We start from the raw sequence: 22421 nt of genomic DNA, 5'->3' as shown, positions 1-22421 counted from the left end.
CAGTAACAGTGCATATTTTTAGCACCGATTACTGTAGCAATATCACTGGTCCCCCCAAAAGTATCAAAAATGTCAGTTAGGGGTCCGGTCTGTCCGCTGCAATGTCACAGTACTGCAAAAAAAAAAAAAAAATTTAAATAAAAAAATAAAAATGACATAAATCTTCCCCCAAGTTTGTAGACGTGATAACGTTTGTGCAAACCAATCAATATACACTTATTGGGATTTTTTTTACCAAAAATATGTAGCAGAATACAAATTGGCCAAAAATTATGAAAAAATTAGATTTTTAAATTTTTTTTTATTGGGAATGTTATATAGCAGAAAGTAAAAAATATTTTTTTTTTTCCCCCCCAAAGTTGTCGTTCATAGCACACAAAAAAAAAAAGAAAAAAAAAAAAAAAACGCACAGGTAATCAAATACCACCAAAAGAAAGCTTTGATTTGTGGGAAAATAAGGACATCAATTGTATTTGGGTGCAGCGTCACACAACCACGCAATTGTCAGTTAAAATAACGCAGTGCCGAACCGTAAAAAATGGTCTGGTCATTAACGGGGTAAAACCTTCCGGGGCTGAAGTGGTTAAGATAATTCCTTACCTGGAATTAAGGGGCCAAGCCCAACCCCTGAGAAAATGCCACACCATAATCCCCCCACACCAAATGATTTGGACCAGTGCACAAAGCAAGGACATCAGGTAGCGGACAGACAGATTAGAAGAACAGCTCAGGAACACTTACTGAGTTTGGTGCACACCTCGGCGTCCGCTTCCTCGTATGTGTCCCTACCCTCCATGTACTGACCATAGCACTTCACAGTGTAGTCCAGGAACACCTACAACCACACAGAAGGAGAATACAGGCCTGACCCAGGTTAGGTTTTCATTTGAAAAGAGACACCAGACCATTAATTTCAACAAAAAAATGTCAATAAGAGGATATGTGCATTTAACGTATTTTAGACAGGTTATGTACCTGTATAATCCTCCCTTGTGTAGACATCCAAAAGCTCGGAGACAGCCGCAGGGTGCCGCCATCTTGGATGTGATGTCAGCAGCCTTAGCGAACACTCAAGTGACACTCCATAGTATTTTGTTTTGCATGAGGGCCAGAAGAGCTGGGCCAGCCTAAACAGCAATTATACCTACCCAGAAGAGGGAAAAGAACACATGCCCCACCCCTGCACAACCAGAGATATGGGGGGAGGGTGGGAACACATGGCCCACCACCCTCCCCCCATAGTTGTACAACCAGATCCTTCTATGATCATGGATATATGGAGGGACAGAAGGACACCGGTCACCCTTTATGACCAAAGATGGGGGGAGGACTTTGGGACACATGACCCCTGAATGATATGGGATAAAGGGACGAAAGGGGAACCATACCTGGTTGAAGTCAATCCCATTCTCACTTTGCGCCTCCAGCTGAGGCTCCTCGAACATATGATTCTCCGCCTCCTCCTGTATTGCCCACATCAGCTAATAAAGAGAATAAAAAAAAAAATATTATATTATATATATATATATATATATATATATATATATATATATATATATATATATATATATATATATATATATATATATATATATTTATTTATTTTTTGCCTGTAGTTCTACGTTACGTTTTTGCTGCAATTAGTTATATATATATATATATATATATATATATATATATATATATATATATATAGTCCGCTATTTGAATGAGATATAGATATATCTATCTATATCTCTCATTCAAATAGCGGACTTGCCATAAAATAAAAAATGTATTTCTATCTCTCTCTAGATAGAGAGATAGTGAGAGTGAGAGAGTGATAGAGAGAGAGAGTGATAGAGATATATAAATACATTTTTTGGCAAGTCTGCTATTTGAATGAGAGATATAGATAGATATATCTATATCCATCTATATCTCATTCAAATAGCGGACTTGCCAAAAAATATATATAAATTCTATATATTAGATATATATATATATATATCTTACTAATTGCAGCAAAAACATAGAACTACAGGCAAAAAAATAGACCACACAACACACACATACTTAATGGGTTTTACAATGAAGGGGAAGGCTCATAGATGTAAACACACACACTACATCCTGTGATCAGTGTATCTCTATGACCAATCTCAGGGATCCTAAGGTACAGAGCCACTTGGATTGGCTCTGTAAACAGTGTCTGTAGTAACAAAGTTCTGCCAAGAAGGCTGCATTACCAATAGGTGGTGGGTAAGTAACGGTCTACCACTTCACCATTTAAAGACGGAAGGTAGTAATGAAGTGACCAACGTATTGCTGCCTTTATAAAACTCTGGTCCGACCGCATCTGGAGTATGCTGTCCAGTTCTGGTCACCAGTCCTCAGGAGGGATGTGTTGGAGCTGGAGAGGGTCCAGAGAAGGGCAACTAAACTAATTAGGGGATTGGAGGACCTTGATTATGAGGAGCGTCTGCAATTGCTTGATTTATTCTCCCTGGAGAAGAGACGCCTGAGGGGGGACATGATAGCAATTTTTAAATATCTCAATGGGGATCTAGGCTTAGAAGAAAAGCTGTTCAGTCGCAGGGATTGCATGAGGACTCGGGGGCATACAATGCGATTAGAGGAGAAGCGTTTTAACCTCAGGCAACGTGGGGGGTTCTTTACTGTTAGGGCTACAAGATTGTGGAATTCTCTACCACAAGAGGTGGTTTCTGCAGGTAGTATGGTGGCTTTCAAAAGACTTCTAGACGTACATCTCAAGGATCAGAACATTCAGGGGTATGCGAGATGATTACAGCCACACACACCTACACAGGTTGAACTGGATGGACTATTGTCTTTATTCAACCTCACCTACTATGTAACTATGTAAACACACACACACTACATCCTGTGATCAGTGTATCTCTATGACCAATCTCAGGGATCCTAAGGTACAGAGCCACTTGGATTGGCTCTGTAAACAGTGTCTGTAGTAACAAAGTTCTGCCAAGAAGGCTGCATTACCAATAGGTGGTGGGTAAGTAACGGTCTACCACTTCACCATTTAAAGACGTAAGGTAGTAATGAAGTGACCAACGTATTGCTGCCTGGTGAATACATATCTGCGGTGGCGAACGGGTGTGCTTTAACACCTGTACATTGGCATTACTGGGCAGCCTAGGTTCCCGTGCTGAGAACGCACTCACTGTGTGCTCCCAGCACAGAGACTGAGCTGTCAAAGACAACTTTCGGTCCCCACCATTGAACAGTAGCTGGTGTGAATTGCTACCAATCATGTGACCACTTTGACAGCCAATCACAGTGGTCACATGATCTCCAACCCCTCCCTCCCGGGCATGCAGAACCTTTTAAAAGGGACGGCAGGGAGGGTGAGAAGGAGTTAAAGAAAATGCTGTATCCATATTGAAAGTCATTACCTTAATGCAGTCTATTAGCCAAACCAGAGCCACCACGATCTGCGGCCAAGTGTGTGGGGCTCCGACCGTGTACATGGAGCTTTTTGATAGAGGAAAGGGGTACCTGAGGAAGAGAAAACAAAAAAAAGTTGGCTTTATTTTGTATTAATGTGCATAAAGAAGCCAAGGAAAGATGGAAAAATCTCCAAAAAGGCATCAAATTACAGATTAGACATTCTTATATGTCAACAAAAGTTAGATTTTATTTCCATCATTGACACTTTCAAAATTACAGACAACAAAAAAATGGCGTCTGCAAAAGTTTGAGCACCCTGCAGAATTTAGAGCATGCACTGCCCCCTTTGCAAGGCTGAGACCTGCCAGTGTCATGGATTGTTCTCAATCATCTTCTGGGAAGACCAGGTGATGGTAATCTCAAAGGTTTTAAATGCCCAGACTCATCTGACCTTGCCCCAACAATCAGCACCATGGGATCTTCCAAGCAGTTGTCTAGAAAACTGAAACTGAAAATAGTATATGCTCACAAAGCTGGAGAAGGCTATAAGAAGATAGCAAAGCGTTTTCAGATGTCAATATCCTCTGTTCGGAATGTAATTAAGAAATGGCAGTCATCAGGAACAGTGGAAGTTAAAGCAAGATCTGGAAGACCAAGAAAAATATCAGACAGAACAGCTCGCAGGATTGTGAGAAAAACAATTCAAAAGCCACGTTTGACTGCACGATCCCTCCAGAAAGATCTGGCAGACACTGGAGTTGTGGTACACTATTCCACTATAAAGAGATACTTGTACAAATATGGTCTTCATGGAAGAGTCATCAGAAGAAAACCTCTTCTACGTCCTCACCACAAAAATCAGCGTTTGAACTTTGCAAATGAACATATAGACAAGCCTGATGCATTTTGGAAACAAGTTCTGTGGACCGATGAGGTTAAAATTGAACTTTTTGGCCGGAATGAGCAAAGGCACGTTTGGAGAAGAAGGGGCACAGAAATTAATAAAAAGAACCTCTGTCCAACTGTTAAGCATGGGGGTGGATCAATCATGCTTTGTGGTTGTTTTGCAGCCAGTGGCACAGGGAACATCTCACGAGTAGAAGGAAAAATGGATTCAATAAAATTTCAGCAAATTTTGGATGGTAACATGATGCCATCTGTGAAAAAGCTGAAGTTAAAGAGGATGGCTTCTACAAATGGATAATGATCCTAAACACACCTCGAAATCCACGGGGGATTACATCAAGAAGCGTAAACTGAAGTTTTTGTCATGGCCTTCACAATCTCCTGACCTCAACATAATTGAAAATCTATGGAGAGACCTTAAAAGAGCAGTGCGTGACAGACAGCCCAGAAATCTCAAAGACTTTTGTAAGAAAGAATGGGCAAAGATACCTCAAACAAGAATTGAAAGACTCTTGGCTGGCTACAAAAAGCGTTTACAAGCTGTGATACTTGCAGACACCATTTTTTTGTTTTCTGTTATTTTGAAAGTGTAAATGATGGAAATAAAATCTAACTTTTGTTGACATAATATAAGAATGTCTAATCTGTAATTTGATGCCTTTGAGATTTTTTCTCTTCTTTCCTTGGCTTCTTTATGCACATTAATACAAATCTTTACCTGGGGTGCCCAAACTTCTATCCCCACTGTATATATGTATATACACACACACTTTTTTTTTTTTTTTAAATACTAGCTGCTACATTTTTTTTTATAGGAAAGTGAGGGGTGGGAGAGCTAGGCCAGCACAGACAGTATTTGGACAATCACAGAAATAAATTACGCATTACCAGCAGTAATAAAAGGCCAATTCCGTATTGAAGAGTGGATTACCCTATTAGATTGTAAGCTCTCAGGAGCAGGGCACTTGTATTGTATCTGTATGGTCTTCCTTTATAATGTAAAGAGCTACACAAACTGAATAATAATTAAAAATAATAAAAATTCCAACAATACAGTGGAAGATATTATACAGCAGGGGTCCATTTGCATTGCGATCAGTAGTCTTGAATCTGTCCACTGACACCCCTCCCCAGGTACCATTGTAAAGCACTGAGCACTGTCTACAATGAATGAAAAGCCTGCACCACTGTATAGAACAGAGGTTGGCATTCCTAGCAATTACTGCCTCCTAGTGGTATTTACATTTCAACACAGCATCTTCTAAAAACAAAAAATTAACATGTCTCATTCCATTACATCTCCTAATATAAGAGGAATATTCCTCATTTCAGAACAGTGGGAGGAGCCATGGAAACCATTACTTTATACCCCAAAAGCACATCCACAACTAGGGCTGTATATTGCAAGGAGACACTAGTGCTGGCATCAGGCCACTGTCCGATACCGGATTGGCAGGTGCACCCATTGGCATGTTTTTATGATTCACTTTATTTTGGCTTTAAACATAATAATCCAATAAAATACTATACTCTGGAGACTTCATCCGGCTCCCGGTGAGCTTTATTTACCCCAGCCTCATCTGGATGGTGCGAGTTGGTGAACAGCCTTCCCCATAACAGATGGCGGATCTACACTGAGTGCGTCTTTGCTGCTGTAATGCTAGCCAGCTGTTCCAGAGAGTGTCCATGTCACAGGGGTGCGGGGGATGATTCTGGAGCGCTGTACTGGATCACTTCTTCACTTTTCAAGTCATCACCAATTTTTTGGTGCACATCTTTGTGCTTTCACCAATAAGTTTATATTACTGATCCTATCATAGGACTGCATTTAAATCTAGATTTTTCATTACCGGTATATTTTTTTTTTTTTGTTGATTTTAATTTAAGATTGGACTTCTATTTTTTCACTTTAGTATTTTTTTGGACTTTCAATGTACTGTTCATTTATAACAGTATTTACATTTCATTGCTATTTACTTTTGGCACTACACATTTTTCCTTAGTATTACAAATATAAAACCATTTATTTTAGACTGCATACAGCCATTTCAGGCTTTGTGGTCATCAGTAGGCATGAGACTCGAGTTAGAGTCGAACTACGCTCGGCTCGAACATCGGCCGTTTGATCGTTCGTCGAATGACGAACAAATGTGCTTCTTCGTGGGAAATTAGAGCGCGTGCAGTACGTTATGTGATTGGCCAAAGCATGCACCCTGACCTCCATGCTTTGGCCAATGAAATCATCTCTGCTATGATTGGACAATAAGGAAGGCTGCCTTTAGCCAATCATGGCTCAGGGGCTAAGTACACATCCCACACTATATAAAGTCTGCTCGCAGAGTCGCAGCATGTAGTGGGATTGTGTGGGCGAGATAGGAGACAGGGAGAGGAACGTGATTGAGGCAGGGAGAGAATAGTTATTTTGAAGTTTGTCAGACAGTGCAGTGAGACATTGCTAGCAGTGTAAGTATAGAGAGGGAGAGGATCATGTTTTTCAGGGAGGGAGAGCAAATTGATTTGCAGTTTTTCAGACAGTGCAGTGTAGGCTAATTAGAGACATTGCTTGCAGTCAGTTAGGCAGGGAGAGAGAGAGAGATTTGTGTTATTCAGTAGTGCAGTATATACCATAGACCATATACCATACATTGGTCTCCATCAATATATTTGGGCAATAGATTAGATATCAGGTCATTGAGTATCTATCGGTCACTTGTGTATACCCTATATTGATCTGATCTCTATCTATATATAGGGCTATTGAGTAAATCATATCAGATCATTGAGTATATCGGTCCCTTGTGTATACCCTATCTATGTATAGGGCTATGGATTAGATCATATCAGGCCATTGAGTATCTATCGGTCACTTGCGTATACCCTATATAGATTTCTATCCACATCATGTCCGAAAGGCCGACAAGGAGAGGCCGACGCTCACAGGCCACGAAAAAAGGGCAAGCAGCCTCTGTGTCCACAGTGAAAAAGTGGTGGTCACAGTTGACATGGTGCATCCTCTGCAGGCGGGGCACACCTGTCCTTTATTTCCGGTGCCGCCCGTGTTATTCAGCCACAACATGTGGAAGAGTTGGTGGAGTGGATAAATAAGCTGTCCTTATCCTCCTCGTCCTCTGACACCCACGCTCCCAGTAGTTTGCCTTCCACCGCAGCTGCCAAAGCGGCCCGTTCCACAGGCTCCTTCTCCATAGCTGCACGGAGGAGTCACCTGAACTATTCGATCATAGTGTCAGTGACATGCTGCTGGAGGATGCGCAGCAATTTGAAAGCTGGGATGTTGGTTCCCAGGTTGATGAAGGGAATAACGTGAGCCTGGGGGGGGGGGGTGACAATGACGGACAGGAAACTAGCAGTCATGTTCCCACAGCTGCAGCATACTGCCAAGTTTGCTCCAGTGACAAGGGAGGGGATGATGAGGTCGCTGACTGTACATGGGTGCCTGAAACAGGAGGAAAGTGAGGGGGGAGGAGGCACAACTCCAACAAGCCAGGGGCCGCTATAGGAGTAGCCAACCTATTGCGTCACAGCACAGAGCTCCACAGGTGCAGGGTGCTGAAAACTCCTCGCAGACTTCAAAAAGTTCATTAGTGTGGGCTTTTTTCAGCACATGTGCAGTAGACCGCAGCGTTGCTGTTGGCAACATCTGTCTGAAGCGGATCAAGCGTGGCCAGAACACCAGCCGCTTGGGCACCATATGCTTGATAAGGCATTTGACGACCTTCCATGCAACAGCACCTGAAAGAGCCACAAGATCAAAACAAGCATACATCACCTTGCTCCTCATCCGGGATCTCTAACCCTGCTATACCTCATGTCTTCTCAAATACCAGCATTGAGAGGGATGATGGTATAGCAATGAGTGCCACATAGACTTGCACCCAATCTGCTAGGTGTACACCACTGCTTGATTTGAGCAGCAGGCGAATTTCACTAACCCAGTTGCTGAACCGTAGAAAGAAATACAGTCCCAGCCATCCACATGCTCAGCGTCTTAATGCTAGCTTGGCTAAATCTGGTAGACTCTGCTCCCTTTTGCGAATTTGTGGAATGTGCTGCACCACAGTGGCAGGTACCGAAAAGGCGTAAGGCCATTCTGACTCTCTACAGTCATGTGGAAGGTAGTGTTTTGGCCTCGTTGGACAAAGTGGTCAGCAGGAAGGTGCACATTACTGCTGACTCTTGGTCCAGCAGGCATGGACAGGGACGTTGCATTTCTTTCACGGCGCATTGGGTAACTCTGCTGGCAGCTGGGAAGGATGCAGGACAGGGTTCAGTGTTGCAGCTTGTTTTGCCACCACGCCGCCAAAAAGCTGGTGCTGGTTCTGCCACATCTGGCTACTCCACCACCTCCTCCATGTCCTCTTCTGCTCAATTGACCTCTGAAGCAGCAGTGCACCCTAAGCGTTCAAGGGGCTACGCAAGCAGTCAGGCTAAAAGATGCCATGCCATGCTTCAATTGGTCAGTCTAGGGGATAAGAGTCACACTGGTGCAGAGATTCTATCAGCTCTGCAAGGGCAGGCTCAGATGGTTGACGCCAGGACAGCTTGAGCCCCGAATGGTTGTATGAGACAATGGCACCAACCTTCTCTCCGCCCTCCGACAGGGACACTTGACACATGTTCCAGGCTTGGCACATGTCCTGAAGCTGGTGGTGCAGTCAGTTTTTTTGTTGAGCAGGTACCCAGGCTTCCATGAAATCCGGAGGCAGGCCAAAAAGGTCTGTGGCCATTTCCACCGTTTGTAGAATGCCAGTGCTCGCTTATCTGACATTCAATGGGAATTCAACCTGCCCACCAACCGCCTTATTTGTGACATGCCCACTGGGTGGAACTCAACGTTGGCAATGCTGCAGCAGCTGCATACAAAGCAGAGGGCCATCAATGAGTACCTGTGTGAGTATGGCACAAGGACAGGGTCAGGGAAGCTTGGCTTTTTTTTGCCACCCCAGTGGCTTTTGATAAAGGATGCATGCACAGTCCTGTCACCATTTGAGGAGGCCACAAGGATGGTGAGCCGGGATGATGCATGCATCAGTAACACTATCCCTCTAGTCTACCTGCTGGAGCACACCCTGCGTGGAATCATGGACAGGGAACTTGAGGCAGAACAGCGGGAGGAAGAGGAGGACTTCCTTTCCTCACAAGGCCCCCTTTATGCAGATATCATTTCTGCAGGGCCACAAAACACACAGGAGGAAGAGGATTGTGGCAGCATGGATATAGAGGATAGCATACAGCAGCCTTCAAGGGATGGTTTTCATTCCACAGAAACCCCAGGAGTTGTACGTGGTTGGGGAGAGGTTGCTCCTGACAATGTCATCCTTAGTGACCCAGAAGCTCATGCCTCCTCCAACTTACGTTGCATGGGCTCCCTGATTCTGCAAAGCCTGCAAAATGACCCGAGGATTTGTGCTATCAAGGAGAGGGATAATTACTGGTTGGCAACCCTTCTTGATCCATGTTACAAGGGTAAAGCTGTAGACCTCATCCTGCCTTGGCAGAGGGAGCAGAGGATGAAACATTTTGAGGAGGCCTTGAAAAAAAAATTTGTGTAACACCTTTCCAGACACTGGGAGGTCAACATTCTCTGGACGTGTTTCTGAGGCATTTTTCTGCCAAAGGGGAGCGGTGGAGAAGGCGGCCGGCTGACCGAAGCCTTTAAACAGTTCTTTAGTCCTCAGCAGCACCCAGGGCTGTTAGGTTTAAGCAACCATCGGCAGCGTCTCCATCATATGATGCATGATTGTCTAGAGGCAAGAGCAGAGTTGGAGACCTTTCCAGCTGAGAATCCACTGGGTTACTGGGTCTTGAGGATGGACCACTGGCCATAACTTGCTCAATATGCAATGAAGCTACTGACCTGTCCTGCTTCCAGCGTGCTTTCCGAACGGACGTTTAGTGCTGCTGGAGGTTTTGTGACGGACAAAAGATTGCGTCTGTCCACAGACTGTTGACCAACTGACTTTTATCAAAATGAACCAGTCCTGGATCAACAAGAGCTATCAAACCCGTGATGCTGATGTAACTGATTGAATTTGCTAGGGGTCTGCCATCCCTTGAAGACTGCACATGCTGTCTATCCTATTCCTCTACACTGATTCTGTTTTTGGTTTAGATCACTACCAACACCCAAGGCCTAATTTTTCTGCACTTGTATGACATGTGCATACACTCTAAATGTCGTATGTAATTTTAACAGCAGGCCCTGTCCCTATGCCCTGCGCCCAGCAAGAGTAACTGCGATGGGTTACGGTGTTCAAGCACCACCAACAACCAAGGCCCAATTTTTCAGCACCTCTATGACAAGTACATGAGATTTCAAAATTCGTATGGAATTTTTACCAGCAGGGCCCGTTCCTGCACCCAGCAAGAGTAACTCCAAGGGGTTACGGTGTTCAAGCACCACCAACAACCAAGGCCCAGTTTTTCTGCACCTGTATGACAAGTACATGCGATTTGAAATTTGTAGAAGACATTTTTTCCTTTAGAAATGTCAGTATTGCTGCAGCAGGCTACATACATCGTAGAGATGCACTACTTTACAGGCACATTAAGAGGACTTCCCAGGCACGATACTTGAAGGAATTTTTCATTTTTATACTTACAGTTTAAGCCTCATTAAAATCAGTAAACCATTGGTCCTTTAAAAAAAAAAAAAATAAATAAATCTTTGCGTTGCTACATGTTCCCCAAGTCAGTACCCGGACACCTATACACTTTTTTTGGGCAATAACTTGCATTTAAGCCTTCAAAATGAGGCCGTTTGATTTTTGACATTCGAGTCCTATAGACTTGAATGGAGTTTGTTTGAACAAACTTTTCCCCTGTTCGCAGTGTTCTGGTGCGAACCGAACAGGGGGGTGTTCGGCTCATCACTAATCATCAGTGCAGTGTATGGAAACCATGACTTATTTGCAGTAGGGCTTGGAACTCAACAAATCAGCGTGACTATACCGGTGAGAAGGAACTAAAGCAAACAAAAAGCCCCCCAACCATATCAGAGCAAAGAACAGTAAAGCCTTCCAAAGAACGGAAGGTATTCCCACATCTTATTCCATCGCATATTCCTTAACTAAGCCAATTATTCCTCATTTTAGGACAGTGGGCGGAGCTCAGGACTCAAGGCTTTGCCCCTGTTAGCATGTCGTGTCGGAGGAGACGCACTCACCCCAGGTCTTTGAATATGCGGGGGATCTCCTCCTCAAACTTGGAGCTCGGAATTTCATAGTTCGGGCAGATGAAGCTGTAGATGAAGGCAAAGATCTTCAGAAAGTCCTTGGTTGAAGGACCCTGGAGTGATTTCATGGTGAGGGTCTGGGTGTAGCTGTTGTCATTCAGAAACTGCCGGGAGAAGCAGAGAGGACTCCAAATGAAACAGACAATAAGCTGGTTTGTTTTATTTAAGGTTTAATCTGTTCATATAATTTTTTTTTTTATTCTCTATATAAAAAGTTATTGCAAAAAAAAACAAAAAACAAACAAAAAACACACACACCTGAGGAAACCCCCACATTCTGCTTATATCTTGACTTCCCTGGTTACCAAAAAATAAATTAATAATAATATTATTATTATTAACACACAATCCAACTTTATTACATACCTTATTTTAGACCCTGTGAATCATCACTGGGTCTCTGTGCAACACAGGCAGATCAGGTCTTGGTTGCCAGGGTGGTGTACAAAGCTTGCTGAGGAAATCACAGCCCCCTGCCTCAGTAATCCTCTTAAAATCCTTTAGCATGGATGCAAGCAGTAGGTGGGCTCTTGGGAGGGAAATGCCCTTTTTACCTAAAGCCGCGATCACATTATGCTGGGGTCTCGAGTCATCTATTGTTTAAAGGAGGCGAGACTGTCTACATTGCCATCTGCAGGACATGGACACTTACTACTGGATGACCAGTGGTGGGATCCAGAAGAGGAGCGACATCAGTAAAAGGGGACTGATGTCCCCACAATGTCTCCTCTGCACTCCGTTGAAGCTGATCAAGCACATACTATGCTCAGTGAGCTTTTTTTCCAGCTTTTTTTTTTCCAATAAGAACAGCCGGCATTGGACAGCTCTTAACCCGGAAGTGCTCAGAGCCGAGTGCTTCTGTGTTCACACTACTGAGATGAAAACACTGCACAGATTTCCCACTACTCTCCATCATGGAGGTCCAGCACTACATACAACGGTGGAAGTACAATCGTTAACAAGGCGTGGCTCTATGATCCCATCTATTACAACACTGTACTGTACATTCTACCCTCAGGCTCAACTAACAATACAAAAGACAAGGCGCACCTCACACAGCTGCCGGATGCACTGCTGGATGAAGGATTTGTCATGGAGGGGTCTGGGGTCCTTTATCTTCTCTGAACCTCCGAAGGTCCCATACTGGCTGTTCCTGGTTCCACTGGCCCTGGAGAAATAGGACAACGTCAGATCAAAATGGTCACAAAACATTGGTCCTTGCCTGAGTCCCCACCTGCCCCACTCTACATGTTGGTACTATTCCATGTAACATCACCACCAGGCATGGAAGTTCTTGCATTGGCAGCTGCTGGCAGTGGGCAGAACGGTGTCTTTGGAATGCAGCACCGGGGTCCTCGGTTCAAATCCCAACCAGGACACTACCTGCATGGAGTTTGCATGTTCTCCTTGTGCTTGTATGGGTTCCTCCCACACTCCAAAGACATGCTGGGAGGTTATTGCCTCCTGTCTAAATTTGCAAGTGTGTGTGTGTGTGATAAGGACTTTTACATCATAAGCTCCAAAGGGCAGGCACTAGATTGTATGTACAATATGTAAAGTGCTGTGCACATTGTTGGCTCTATACAAATCCCTTAAGGACCGCCCACCCATAATGTACCGCAGACAGGCGTCCCGTGCAGGCACAGCGAGGTACCTGTACGTTGCTGGCCTCTTTGGGTACAGCGCGCAGCTTGCGATTAGACACAAAGGGATTTTGTTAGCAGGTCCCAACCAGTGATTCGTGACCAGGATCTGCTGATCGGCTATGTCCAATCACAGCCCAGAGCTCTGTGTTGATGAACAACACAGAGCTCTGTACAGAGGGAACGATCTTCTTGTAACAAAATGGCGCCTGTCCCCACCTATAACTGGCTTTCACAGCAAGGAGCACATGGAAGGGCAATGCATGCAAGACAAAACCAGAGAAATTCCCAGCTCAATTCACCAACCAGTCTGCTTACCAACTGAATTAACCGGTCTAACAGTATGCGTTAAAAACAGGGGTTTAGTTAGCACACATTTGCTAACTCATGCGTAAGCTGCAAGGCCCCTTCACAGCAACCTGCATTACCTGCAGTCCTAACTCCTATAAATCTATGAGAGTCCCCCCCCCCCCCCCCAGCAGTGGGAGCACATGCATTCCAATGGATAGATAGGGGGGTAGATGGGCCTGGAGGGAGCCCAATCCTCCTTAAAGGTACAGGGGCACACGGACACTCAGCATATAGCACAATGGCAGCAAAGGTGTCCAGTGTGTCCCCCTCCCCAATATTACATCAGTAACAAACAAAATGGCCCCTGCCCCCACCTATAACTGGTCTTCACAGCAAGGAACACATGGACAAGCAACGCATGCAAGACAAAAAACTGTAAAAAAGGACTGTAGGTAATACAGGGTGCCGTGAAGTGGCCTTGCAGCTTACGCATGCGTTTTGCAAGTGTGTGCCAACTAAACCCCTGTTTTTAATGCATACTGTTAGACAGGATAATTCAAATGGTAAGCAATCTGGCTAATGAGTTGACCTGGGAATTTTCTCTGGTCTTGTCCTGAACGATCTGCTTGTTCCTTCTCCCTGCAAAGCAGGAATTAAAAACAAAATAGATATTTAGTAAAAAGCAGCACACAGTTAACCCCTTGATTGCCCCTATATATTAACCTCTTCCCAGCCAGTGTATAGTATCAGCTCTGATGAATGGATTAGTGTCACTGGTGATGTCAGTGTACCTCCCAGTCAGCGTCAGATCGCCCGCCACACCATCACATTAATCACTGATCATATTGTCAGGGTTATTGGGGGGGATTAAATAATAATAATAAAAAAAAAATGAATTTGAAAAGCCATGTATATTCCATCTTATGCATATAGATTTTGAACAGTGCAGCTTCCATCTTGTTTGGAGGTGAATGAAAGTTCATACATGTTCTTTTGCAAAATGTCTCTTACAAAAGAGTCTAGAATTTCAATAGAAGATATTTGTATTTCTTTTAAATCGTAAATAAGTGGAAAACTGACGTTCTTTTAGATAAGACTCAGTCAGCCTGACGCTATACCAGATGTTAGGGGGTGAGGTCTCCTTGATTGTCTGTATTTTAAAGATGAACAATAGGTTCATTTAAACTATATTTTTAAAGATACGTTATATCGTGTGTAAGAAAATATGAGTAATAATTATACGTATATGTATACATATATATTTAGGAATGTTATATCACATTTTGGTTTTATATTCTTGCTAAATAACAAATCTTACTTAGGTAAAACTAATTCCACTTAAATTATCTCACTTTATGTAAGTTTGTGTTTAAGTTTTTAAGGTAATATAAATCCTACAAGCCAGACACTATGTCTGACAGTAATGACAGAATTCAAATAATTAATGGATTTTCACTAGCCAAGAGGTCAAAGGTTATCTTTAAAGCGGAGTTCCGGGCACAAAAACGAGATTTTTTTTTGTGCCCCTCCGCTAGGTATGCCTCACCTGAAAAGGAATTGATTTTTTTTTTTTTTGTTTACTTACCTTGCAATTGAAGATCGAAGATACTCACCTCAGAGTACTTCCTCCCTTGGAGCCCCGGCTCACCCCGTCACTTCCTGCTTCGCTAGGATTCCTGGGAGCTGAACGTCACAGCTCCCAGGAATCAATGCGACGGCACCGGCCCCGCTCGTCATTTCCGGGCGATGCCGCATTCCCCTGCTAAACAGCTTCTGGGCATGCCCAGAAGCTGTGGAGGAATGCGGCGGCGCGCCGGAAGTGACGAGAGGGGTCGGTGCGGCGCATTCTGGGACAAGAAGACGCGGAAGAAGACACAGAAGAGGACCGCGCCGGCTTCAGCTGCCCACAAGAAAGATGGAAACGCTGTGGAAGAAATTTTATAAGTAAGTATTTCTTCTAAAAGGTAAGTGCGAACCGGGACAGATCAGAGGCTAGCCATTGTGGAATGTGCTAGCCCTGACTGTCCCGGGGGTACGTTTATTAAAAAATGACATCTGTGCCCGGAACTCCGCTTTAAATAGTGGTCTTATTGTATGTTCTAAATACTGAATTTAATAAGCAATACAATGCTGCCCCCTTTGGAGATGCTACTAAATGCAGTCTTGGGGTAACTCAGTATTTTCCAATATAAATATATATATTGTATTAAAAATATAATCTTTATAAATGGCTTACCAGATCCAATAATTGCCAGGGTACATGATGGAGATATAGATGGACATTTATGCATGTACAAGTTTATATAATGCTTTGATGATTACTCTTAAATATAAAGAAATCATCATTTAACTTTATTATCCGAAGTATTGGGTTAATATGGAGGCGTGACTATGACCTCACCAGTTAATGGGTAGAATATCCCAACCAATGGGGATAATGTTCCTCCCTCTGGGTTTAACTTATGGTAATTTTAATAGTCCTTTGTTCAATACCATATAAAAAGGAGAACCCAGATTTGAGAGACACATTACATACTGACAACACCCATTACACCTACAACATACACACTACTACATCCATCTATATACTCATCCAGACATACTTCATCTTGCTCCATCATTTATCTGAAACTTTGAGGGAAGCCAAACGAAACTCCTCCCTAACTGGCAACCATCTTGGGAAGGCATCCATTTTAGGACTCTGGTAATAACGATTTGAAGCTAGCAGCCATCTTAAGTGTGGTAAATATACCTTAATAAAAAGAATAGTAGCGCAAAAAGTCACTGGATGTGACTTTAGAAATGTAAAACAATAAAATCATACATAAAAAGGGTGTTACTAAAAACACTCTCATAAGGGTATAAAAGTCCTTTAAAGTCCATAGACCGTCCAGGAATGAGTGATGTTACTACTGGATCACCTTTTTTGTCCACCACCAAGTGTCACACCAAGGGGTCAGCAGAAATGGCAACTCACCAGATAAAGTGGCTCAGGTGTTCTCACACAAGAGCAAAATGAGCAGATATCCAAGATACAGATGATGGGTGTAGACAAACGACCTGGATATGTCACCGCTGCACACACTTAATCAGACCTCCTTTCCACAAATTTCCCTCAGCATAGTGATCACATGCAAGGCAAAATAACCCCAATAGTGAAGTATTGTAAAACTCAGCTTTATTGAAAGATAGATTGCACTTACATTTGTAGGAAAAATCAGGCTTCTAAGTAGTAACAAAGCGGCCAGGAAAGGATCCACACTCGTGTAATCGCCCGGGTTGACTCCACGCCAACCCCGATACTTCCGGGTGGGCTCTCTTCCGTGCCACGTGATGTCGGATGCGTCGTCTGGTCACGCCCCGACGCGTTTCGTCATTTCCGACTTCAACTGGGGGCGTGACCAGACGTCGCCATCCACCATCTAAATACCTCCGCTGGAACGCACCGCGACCAATCGGCACAGCGGTGGAACGGCCGGAAGATAACCAGCGCTCACAACAGCGGAAGTAAACAAACACATCGCACTTCCGGGTATCCTCTGCATAGGGACAACCATCAAGGCACCGCTGGGAAATAAAACAGCGCCAGAAATGTTCAACCTAATATACAGAGGACACAGAGATGCTCATATATAAATCAAGCTAGATAGTGACAATAGGCACAATTGAAGCATTAATTTAAGGGTCTCCCCTGTGCCGATCTTAGGTCTGCAGTGCATTGCCAGCCGCATAACACACATAGCACAATATCAGCAATTGAGCACATAACAAATAACATAAGAACATGCGTAAAACAAATCAGTATATGTTTATATGGAATGACCCATATCACATAAACCCCACATATACAGAAATAACACCCAAATATAAAAAATATATATATAAAATATATTACTACAAAGTCACACCCATATAAAATTGTAGTAGAGCTAAATGAAAAATCACTAACACCAAACATTGGTAATAATGAAGATAATCCACAACCCAATAGTAAACTGGGGCCCACACACATAGAGGGTGATCCCAAAAAATAGTAAAAAGAATAAAAGAAAAGGATCTAGGCAAAAAGTCTCACGAATCACTAATATAGCAATTCAGATCCAATTCTATATTTAACCCCATCGGGGCGAGGGCCTGGGTGAGAAAAATCCATTTGGTCTCACGCTTGGACAATTCCCTCACCCAATTCGCACCCCGCCACGACGGGGTAACACGCTCAATCCCCCAAAAGTGAAGACTCCTTGGGTCCCTCTGATGAAACTTTCGGAAATGTGCGGACACATTGTGTTCTCGCAAACCTTTCAAGATATTGGTGATGTGCTCACCTATTCTCACCTTTAAGGCCCGCTTGGTGCGGCCTATGTACACCAGCTTACAGGGGCACATCAATCCATAGACCACATGTGTAGTATCACATGTGATCAAACTTTTTATCTTGAACGTTTTGTCAATTGCGGGAACTGTGAAGGATTCTCTTCTCCTGAAGTTGGTAGGTGTAAAAGAGCAGGCCCTACATCTGCCACAGGTGAAGAAACCCTTCATGTCTGGAAAAAAAGAGACATTCGGGGGATCTAATAAAAAGATCCAGGATCTACAAACTAAAATAGAAACCAAAAGTGATTCCCCTGAGGTGAGAGAATTTAGTAATAACACCAAATCTAAATTAGATAAAATAGATAAAGAAACACACCTCAAAAAGGTTAAAAAGTTTACGAGGGACAGACAGGATTTTAATAATGGTCAGGTTTTTTGCTGGCAAGCAACGTTACCAGGACCCATTCCTGTAGAAGCCCCGGTAAGAGAGGAACCTATGGAGGCTGTGAGTAATGGAGCTGTTGGCGGTCAAGGACCTGCTCCCTCAAATCAGACCCCAGTGGTGCGCCCTAGGGCAGGTGTATCACATATTCCCATTAGACCTGTGCTAGAATGGACAGGACCCCCTATTAAGGGTACTAATAGGGGAAATAAAACCAAGAGGGGCCTGTCAAGAGGGAATTTCCAGGGAACTGGGATCCCCACCCATAACCAATACCAGGTCCTTGCCAACAGATCCAATGGAGGGACAGAGGACACTGGCCCAAAGACCCCCTCAAACCCACCCAGGCAGCCTTTTTTGGGGCGGGGCAGGGGCAGGGGGAGGGGTCGGAATCGACCACACAAATATCCACAACCCGACAGACAACTGTTCCGAGAAAATCCACGCCCCGAAGAGGAGTACGGGCCGGAAGAAGGATACAGTTCCAAAAAAAGAAGGAGAGACTGGTAAACGAGGGAATATTTAATATAAGCAGTGTAAGTTTAACAAAAAGTGAACTCCATATTCTGGACCAAGGGCTTAAATGTGCCCCCAAAAGACCTGTCAATAAGTTCAACACTTATATTGACATACATAAATATATAAGAAAAGTGAATCTAAAGAAACACTTTTTAAACAATCCCATTACATCTATCAGTAATAGGAGTAGTGGAGGGATGATCAATAGTGGATTGCGCAATAAATCTACTTTTAATCCACCGGTCAGTAACAACCACTATGTGGAAGTATTTAAGAGTCTAGTTTTGCGTGATCTACAATCCCTGGAACCTGGGTATGAGGTCACCAAGAAGTACAAGCATATACATGAAGGCCTTGATTCATTGGAATCTCGTAAAGAGATTATCATCCGCCCTGCTGATAAGGGGGGTGGAGTGGTAGTCATGGATAAATGTTTTTACCATGACCAAATTAAAACCATGTTGAGTGACACCTCCACTTATACTAGATTATCTCGAGATCCCACGATTTTGTGGCAGATTTAAAACGTCTGGTAGAATCAGGCTTTAGGGATGGTGTTCTAACTAAGAAAGAACGCAATTATCTAATACCTAGTGCTTGCCGCATCCCTATCCTGTATACGCTTCCCAAAGTCCACAAGGACGCAACCAACCCACCTCCACGCCCAATTGTCAATGGGATTGGTTCGGTGAGTGCACGTTTGGGCCAATATTTGGACCAGTTCCTACAAAAGAGTGTGGTCAAGACAAAGGCCTTTTTGAAGGACACTGCTGATCTTCTCCTCGTGCTGGATGGTGTTGTGCTGGGGGTGGACTCGTCTGTCTTTCTCGTCACGGCCGACGTGTCGTCCCTGTACACCATCATCCAGCACGAGGATGCCCTGTTATCCCTTAACTGGGCACTCAGTCAAAGGGACGATCTGCCTAGGGAACAGAAAGTGTTCATTGGCAGGGCTCTAGATTTTTGTCTGAGCCATAACTATTTTTGGCATCAGAGCAACTTCTTCAGCCAAAAAACAGGTGTTGCTATGGGCGCCAAGTTCGCTCCGAGCCTGGCAAACTTGTTCATGTCGGAGTGGGAGGACAAGTTTGTCTTCAATCAACATCGGCAGGAGCTATTACTGTATAGGCGCTTCATAGATGATATTGTCTTCATCTGGCAGGGATCAGAGGAAGGCCTGATTGGCTTCACGGAACACCTAAATTCCAATCAGAATAATATCAAGTTAGATTTCCATTATAGTCTGAACGAAATTAACTTTTTAGATGTTATAATCAAGAGAGAGGGTGAGAGACTCACTACTAAAGTTTTTTTCAAGACCACGGACAGGAACAGTTATTTGGCGATCCAGAGCGGACACCATCTGAACTGGCTCAGGAATATTCCGAGAGGCCAATTTGTCCGTGTCAGGCGTAACTGTACCTCTGTCACTGACTATATGGAGCAAGCAGAGGTCTTGAAGGACAGGTTCATTGCCAAGGGATATGATGAATCTTGTCTGGATAGGGAGATTATTAAAATCAAGAATGCTCCCAGACCTCTAAGGCCTTCAGTGAAACCTGTAAATGTTAATGATGATCCCAAACAATGGAGCTTTCTGTCAGATTTCTCCAATGACTATAAAAAGCTAGAGGAGATCTTTAGACAGCATTGGCCCATCTTACAAATGGATAGAACTTTAGGTCCAGTTCTTCCTGCTAAACCTTCATTTATTTATCGACGATCCCCGAATTTTGGTGATCAGATCGTCAAGAAGGTATTAGATCCCCCGAATGTCTCTTTTTTTCCCAGACATGAAGGGTTTCTTCACCTGTGGCAGATGTAGGGCCTGCTCTTTTACACCTACCAACTTCAGGAGAAGAGAATCCTTCACAGTTCCCGCAATTGACAAAACGTTCAAGATAAAAAGTTTGATCACATGTGATACTACACATGTGGTCTATGGATTGATGTGCCCCTGTAAGCTGGTGTACATAGGCCGCACCAAGCGGGCCTTAAAGGTGAGAATAGGTGAGCACATCACCAATATCTTGAAAGGTTTGCGAGAACACAATGTGTCCGCACATTTCCGAAAGTTTCATCAGAGGGACCCAAGGAGTCTTCACTTTTGGGGGATTGAGCGTGTTACCCCGTCGTGGCGGGGTGCGAATTGGGTGAGGGAATTGTCCAAGCGTGAGACCAAATGGATTTTTCTCACCCAGGCCCTCGCCCCGATGGGGTTAAATATAGAATTGGATCTGAATTGCTATATTAGTGATTCGTGAGACTTTTTGCCTAGATCCTTTTCTTTTATTCTTTTTACTATTTTTTGGGATCACCCTCTATGTGTGTGGGCCCCAGTTTACTATTGGGTTGTGGATTATCTTCATTATTACCAATGTTTGGTGTTAGTGATTTTTCATTTAGCTCTACTACAATTTTATATGGGTGTGACTTTGTAGTAATATATTTTATATATATATTTTTTATATTTGGGTGTTATTTCTGTATATGTGGGGTTTATGTGATATGGGTCATTCCATATAAACATATACTGATTTGTTTTACGCATGTTCTTATGTTATTTGTTATGTGCTCAATTGCTGATATTGTGCTATGTGTGTTATGCGGCTGGCAATGCACTGCAGACCTAAGATCGGCACAGGGGAGACCCTTAAATTAATGCTTCAATTGTGCTTATTGTCACTATCTAGCTTGATTTATATATGAGCATCTCTGTGTCCTCTGTATATTAGGTTGAACATTTCTGGCGCTGTTTTATTTCCCAGCGGTGCCTTGATGGTTGTCCCTATGCAGAGGATACCCGGAAGTGCGATGTGTTTGTTTACTTCCGCCGTTGTGAGCGCTGGTTATCTTCCGGCCGTTCCACCGCTGTGCCGATTGGTCGCGGTGCGTTCCAGCGGAGGTATTTAGATGGTGGATGGCGACGTCTGGTCACGCCCCCAGTTGAAGTCGGAAATGACGAAACGCGTCGGGCGTGACCAGACGACGCATCCGACATCACGTGGCACGGAAGAGAGCCCACCCGGAAGTATCGGGGTTGGCGTGGAGTCAACCCGGGCGATTACACGAGTGTGGATCCTTTCCTGGCCGCTTTGTTACTACTTAGAAGCCTGATTTTTCCTACAAATGTAAGTGCAATCTATCTTTCAATAAAGCTGAGTTTTACAATACTTCACTATTGGGGTTATTTTGCCTTGCATGTGATCACTATGCTGAGGGAAATTTGTGGAAAGGAGGTCTGATTAAGTGTGTGCAGCGGTGACATATCCAGGTCGTTTGTCTACACCCATCATCTGTATCTTGGATATCTGCTCATTTTGCTCTTGTGTGAGAACACCTGAGCCACTTTATCTGGTGAGTTGCCATTTCTGCTGACCCCTTGGTGTGACACTTGGTGGTGGACAAAAAAGGTGATCCAGTAGTAACATCACTCATTCCTGGACGGTCTATGGACTTTAAAGGACTTTTATACCCTTATGAGAGTGTTTTTAGTAACACCCTTTTATGTATGATTTTATTGTTTTACATTTCTAAAGTCACATCCAGTGACTTTTTGCGCTACTATTCTTTTTATTTATGTTTTCCAATATATATCGTTATTTGGTGAAGTAGCAGCAGTTTGTAGTTTAGCAGTTAATGAACT

General features: G+C 43.6%; 1 protein-coding gene across 2 annotated transcripts in view; it reads right to left on the bottom strand.

Annotated features, from left to right (window-relative positions):
- LOC309547827 (kinetochore protein NDC80 homolog) overlaps positions 1–22421 on the bottom strand; it is a gene marked incomplete at its 5' end in the record, with an annotated part of 66787 nt that overhangs the window by 33810 nt on the left and 10556 nt on the right. For both annotated transcript variants that reach the window (XM_082247829.1, XM_082247830.1), the window contains 5 exons: positions 742–835; positions 1389–1481; positions 3414–3516; positions 11498–11670; positions 12617–12734. In XM_082247829.1, the coding sequence (XP_082103955.1) occupies positions 742–835; positions 1389–1481; positions 3414–3516; positions 11498–11670; positions 12617–12734 (581 nt within the window). The remainder of the gene's footprint in view (positions 1–741; positions 836–1388; positions 1482–3413; positions 3517–11497; positions 11671–12616; positions 12735–22421) is intronic.

This window comes from Pelophylax lessonae, assembly GCF_965119305.1.
Source record: "Pelophylax lessonae genome assembly, chromosome: 2".
NCBI lineage: Eukaryota > Metazoa > Chordata > Amphibia > Anura > Ranidae > Pelophylax > Pelophylax lessonae.
This window is presented reverse-complemented; position numbering and strand designations above follow the sequence as displayed.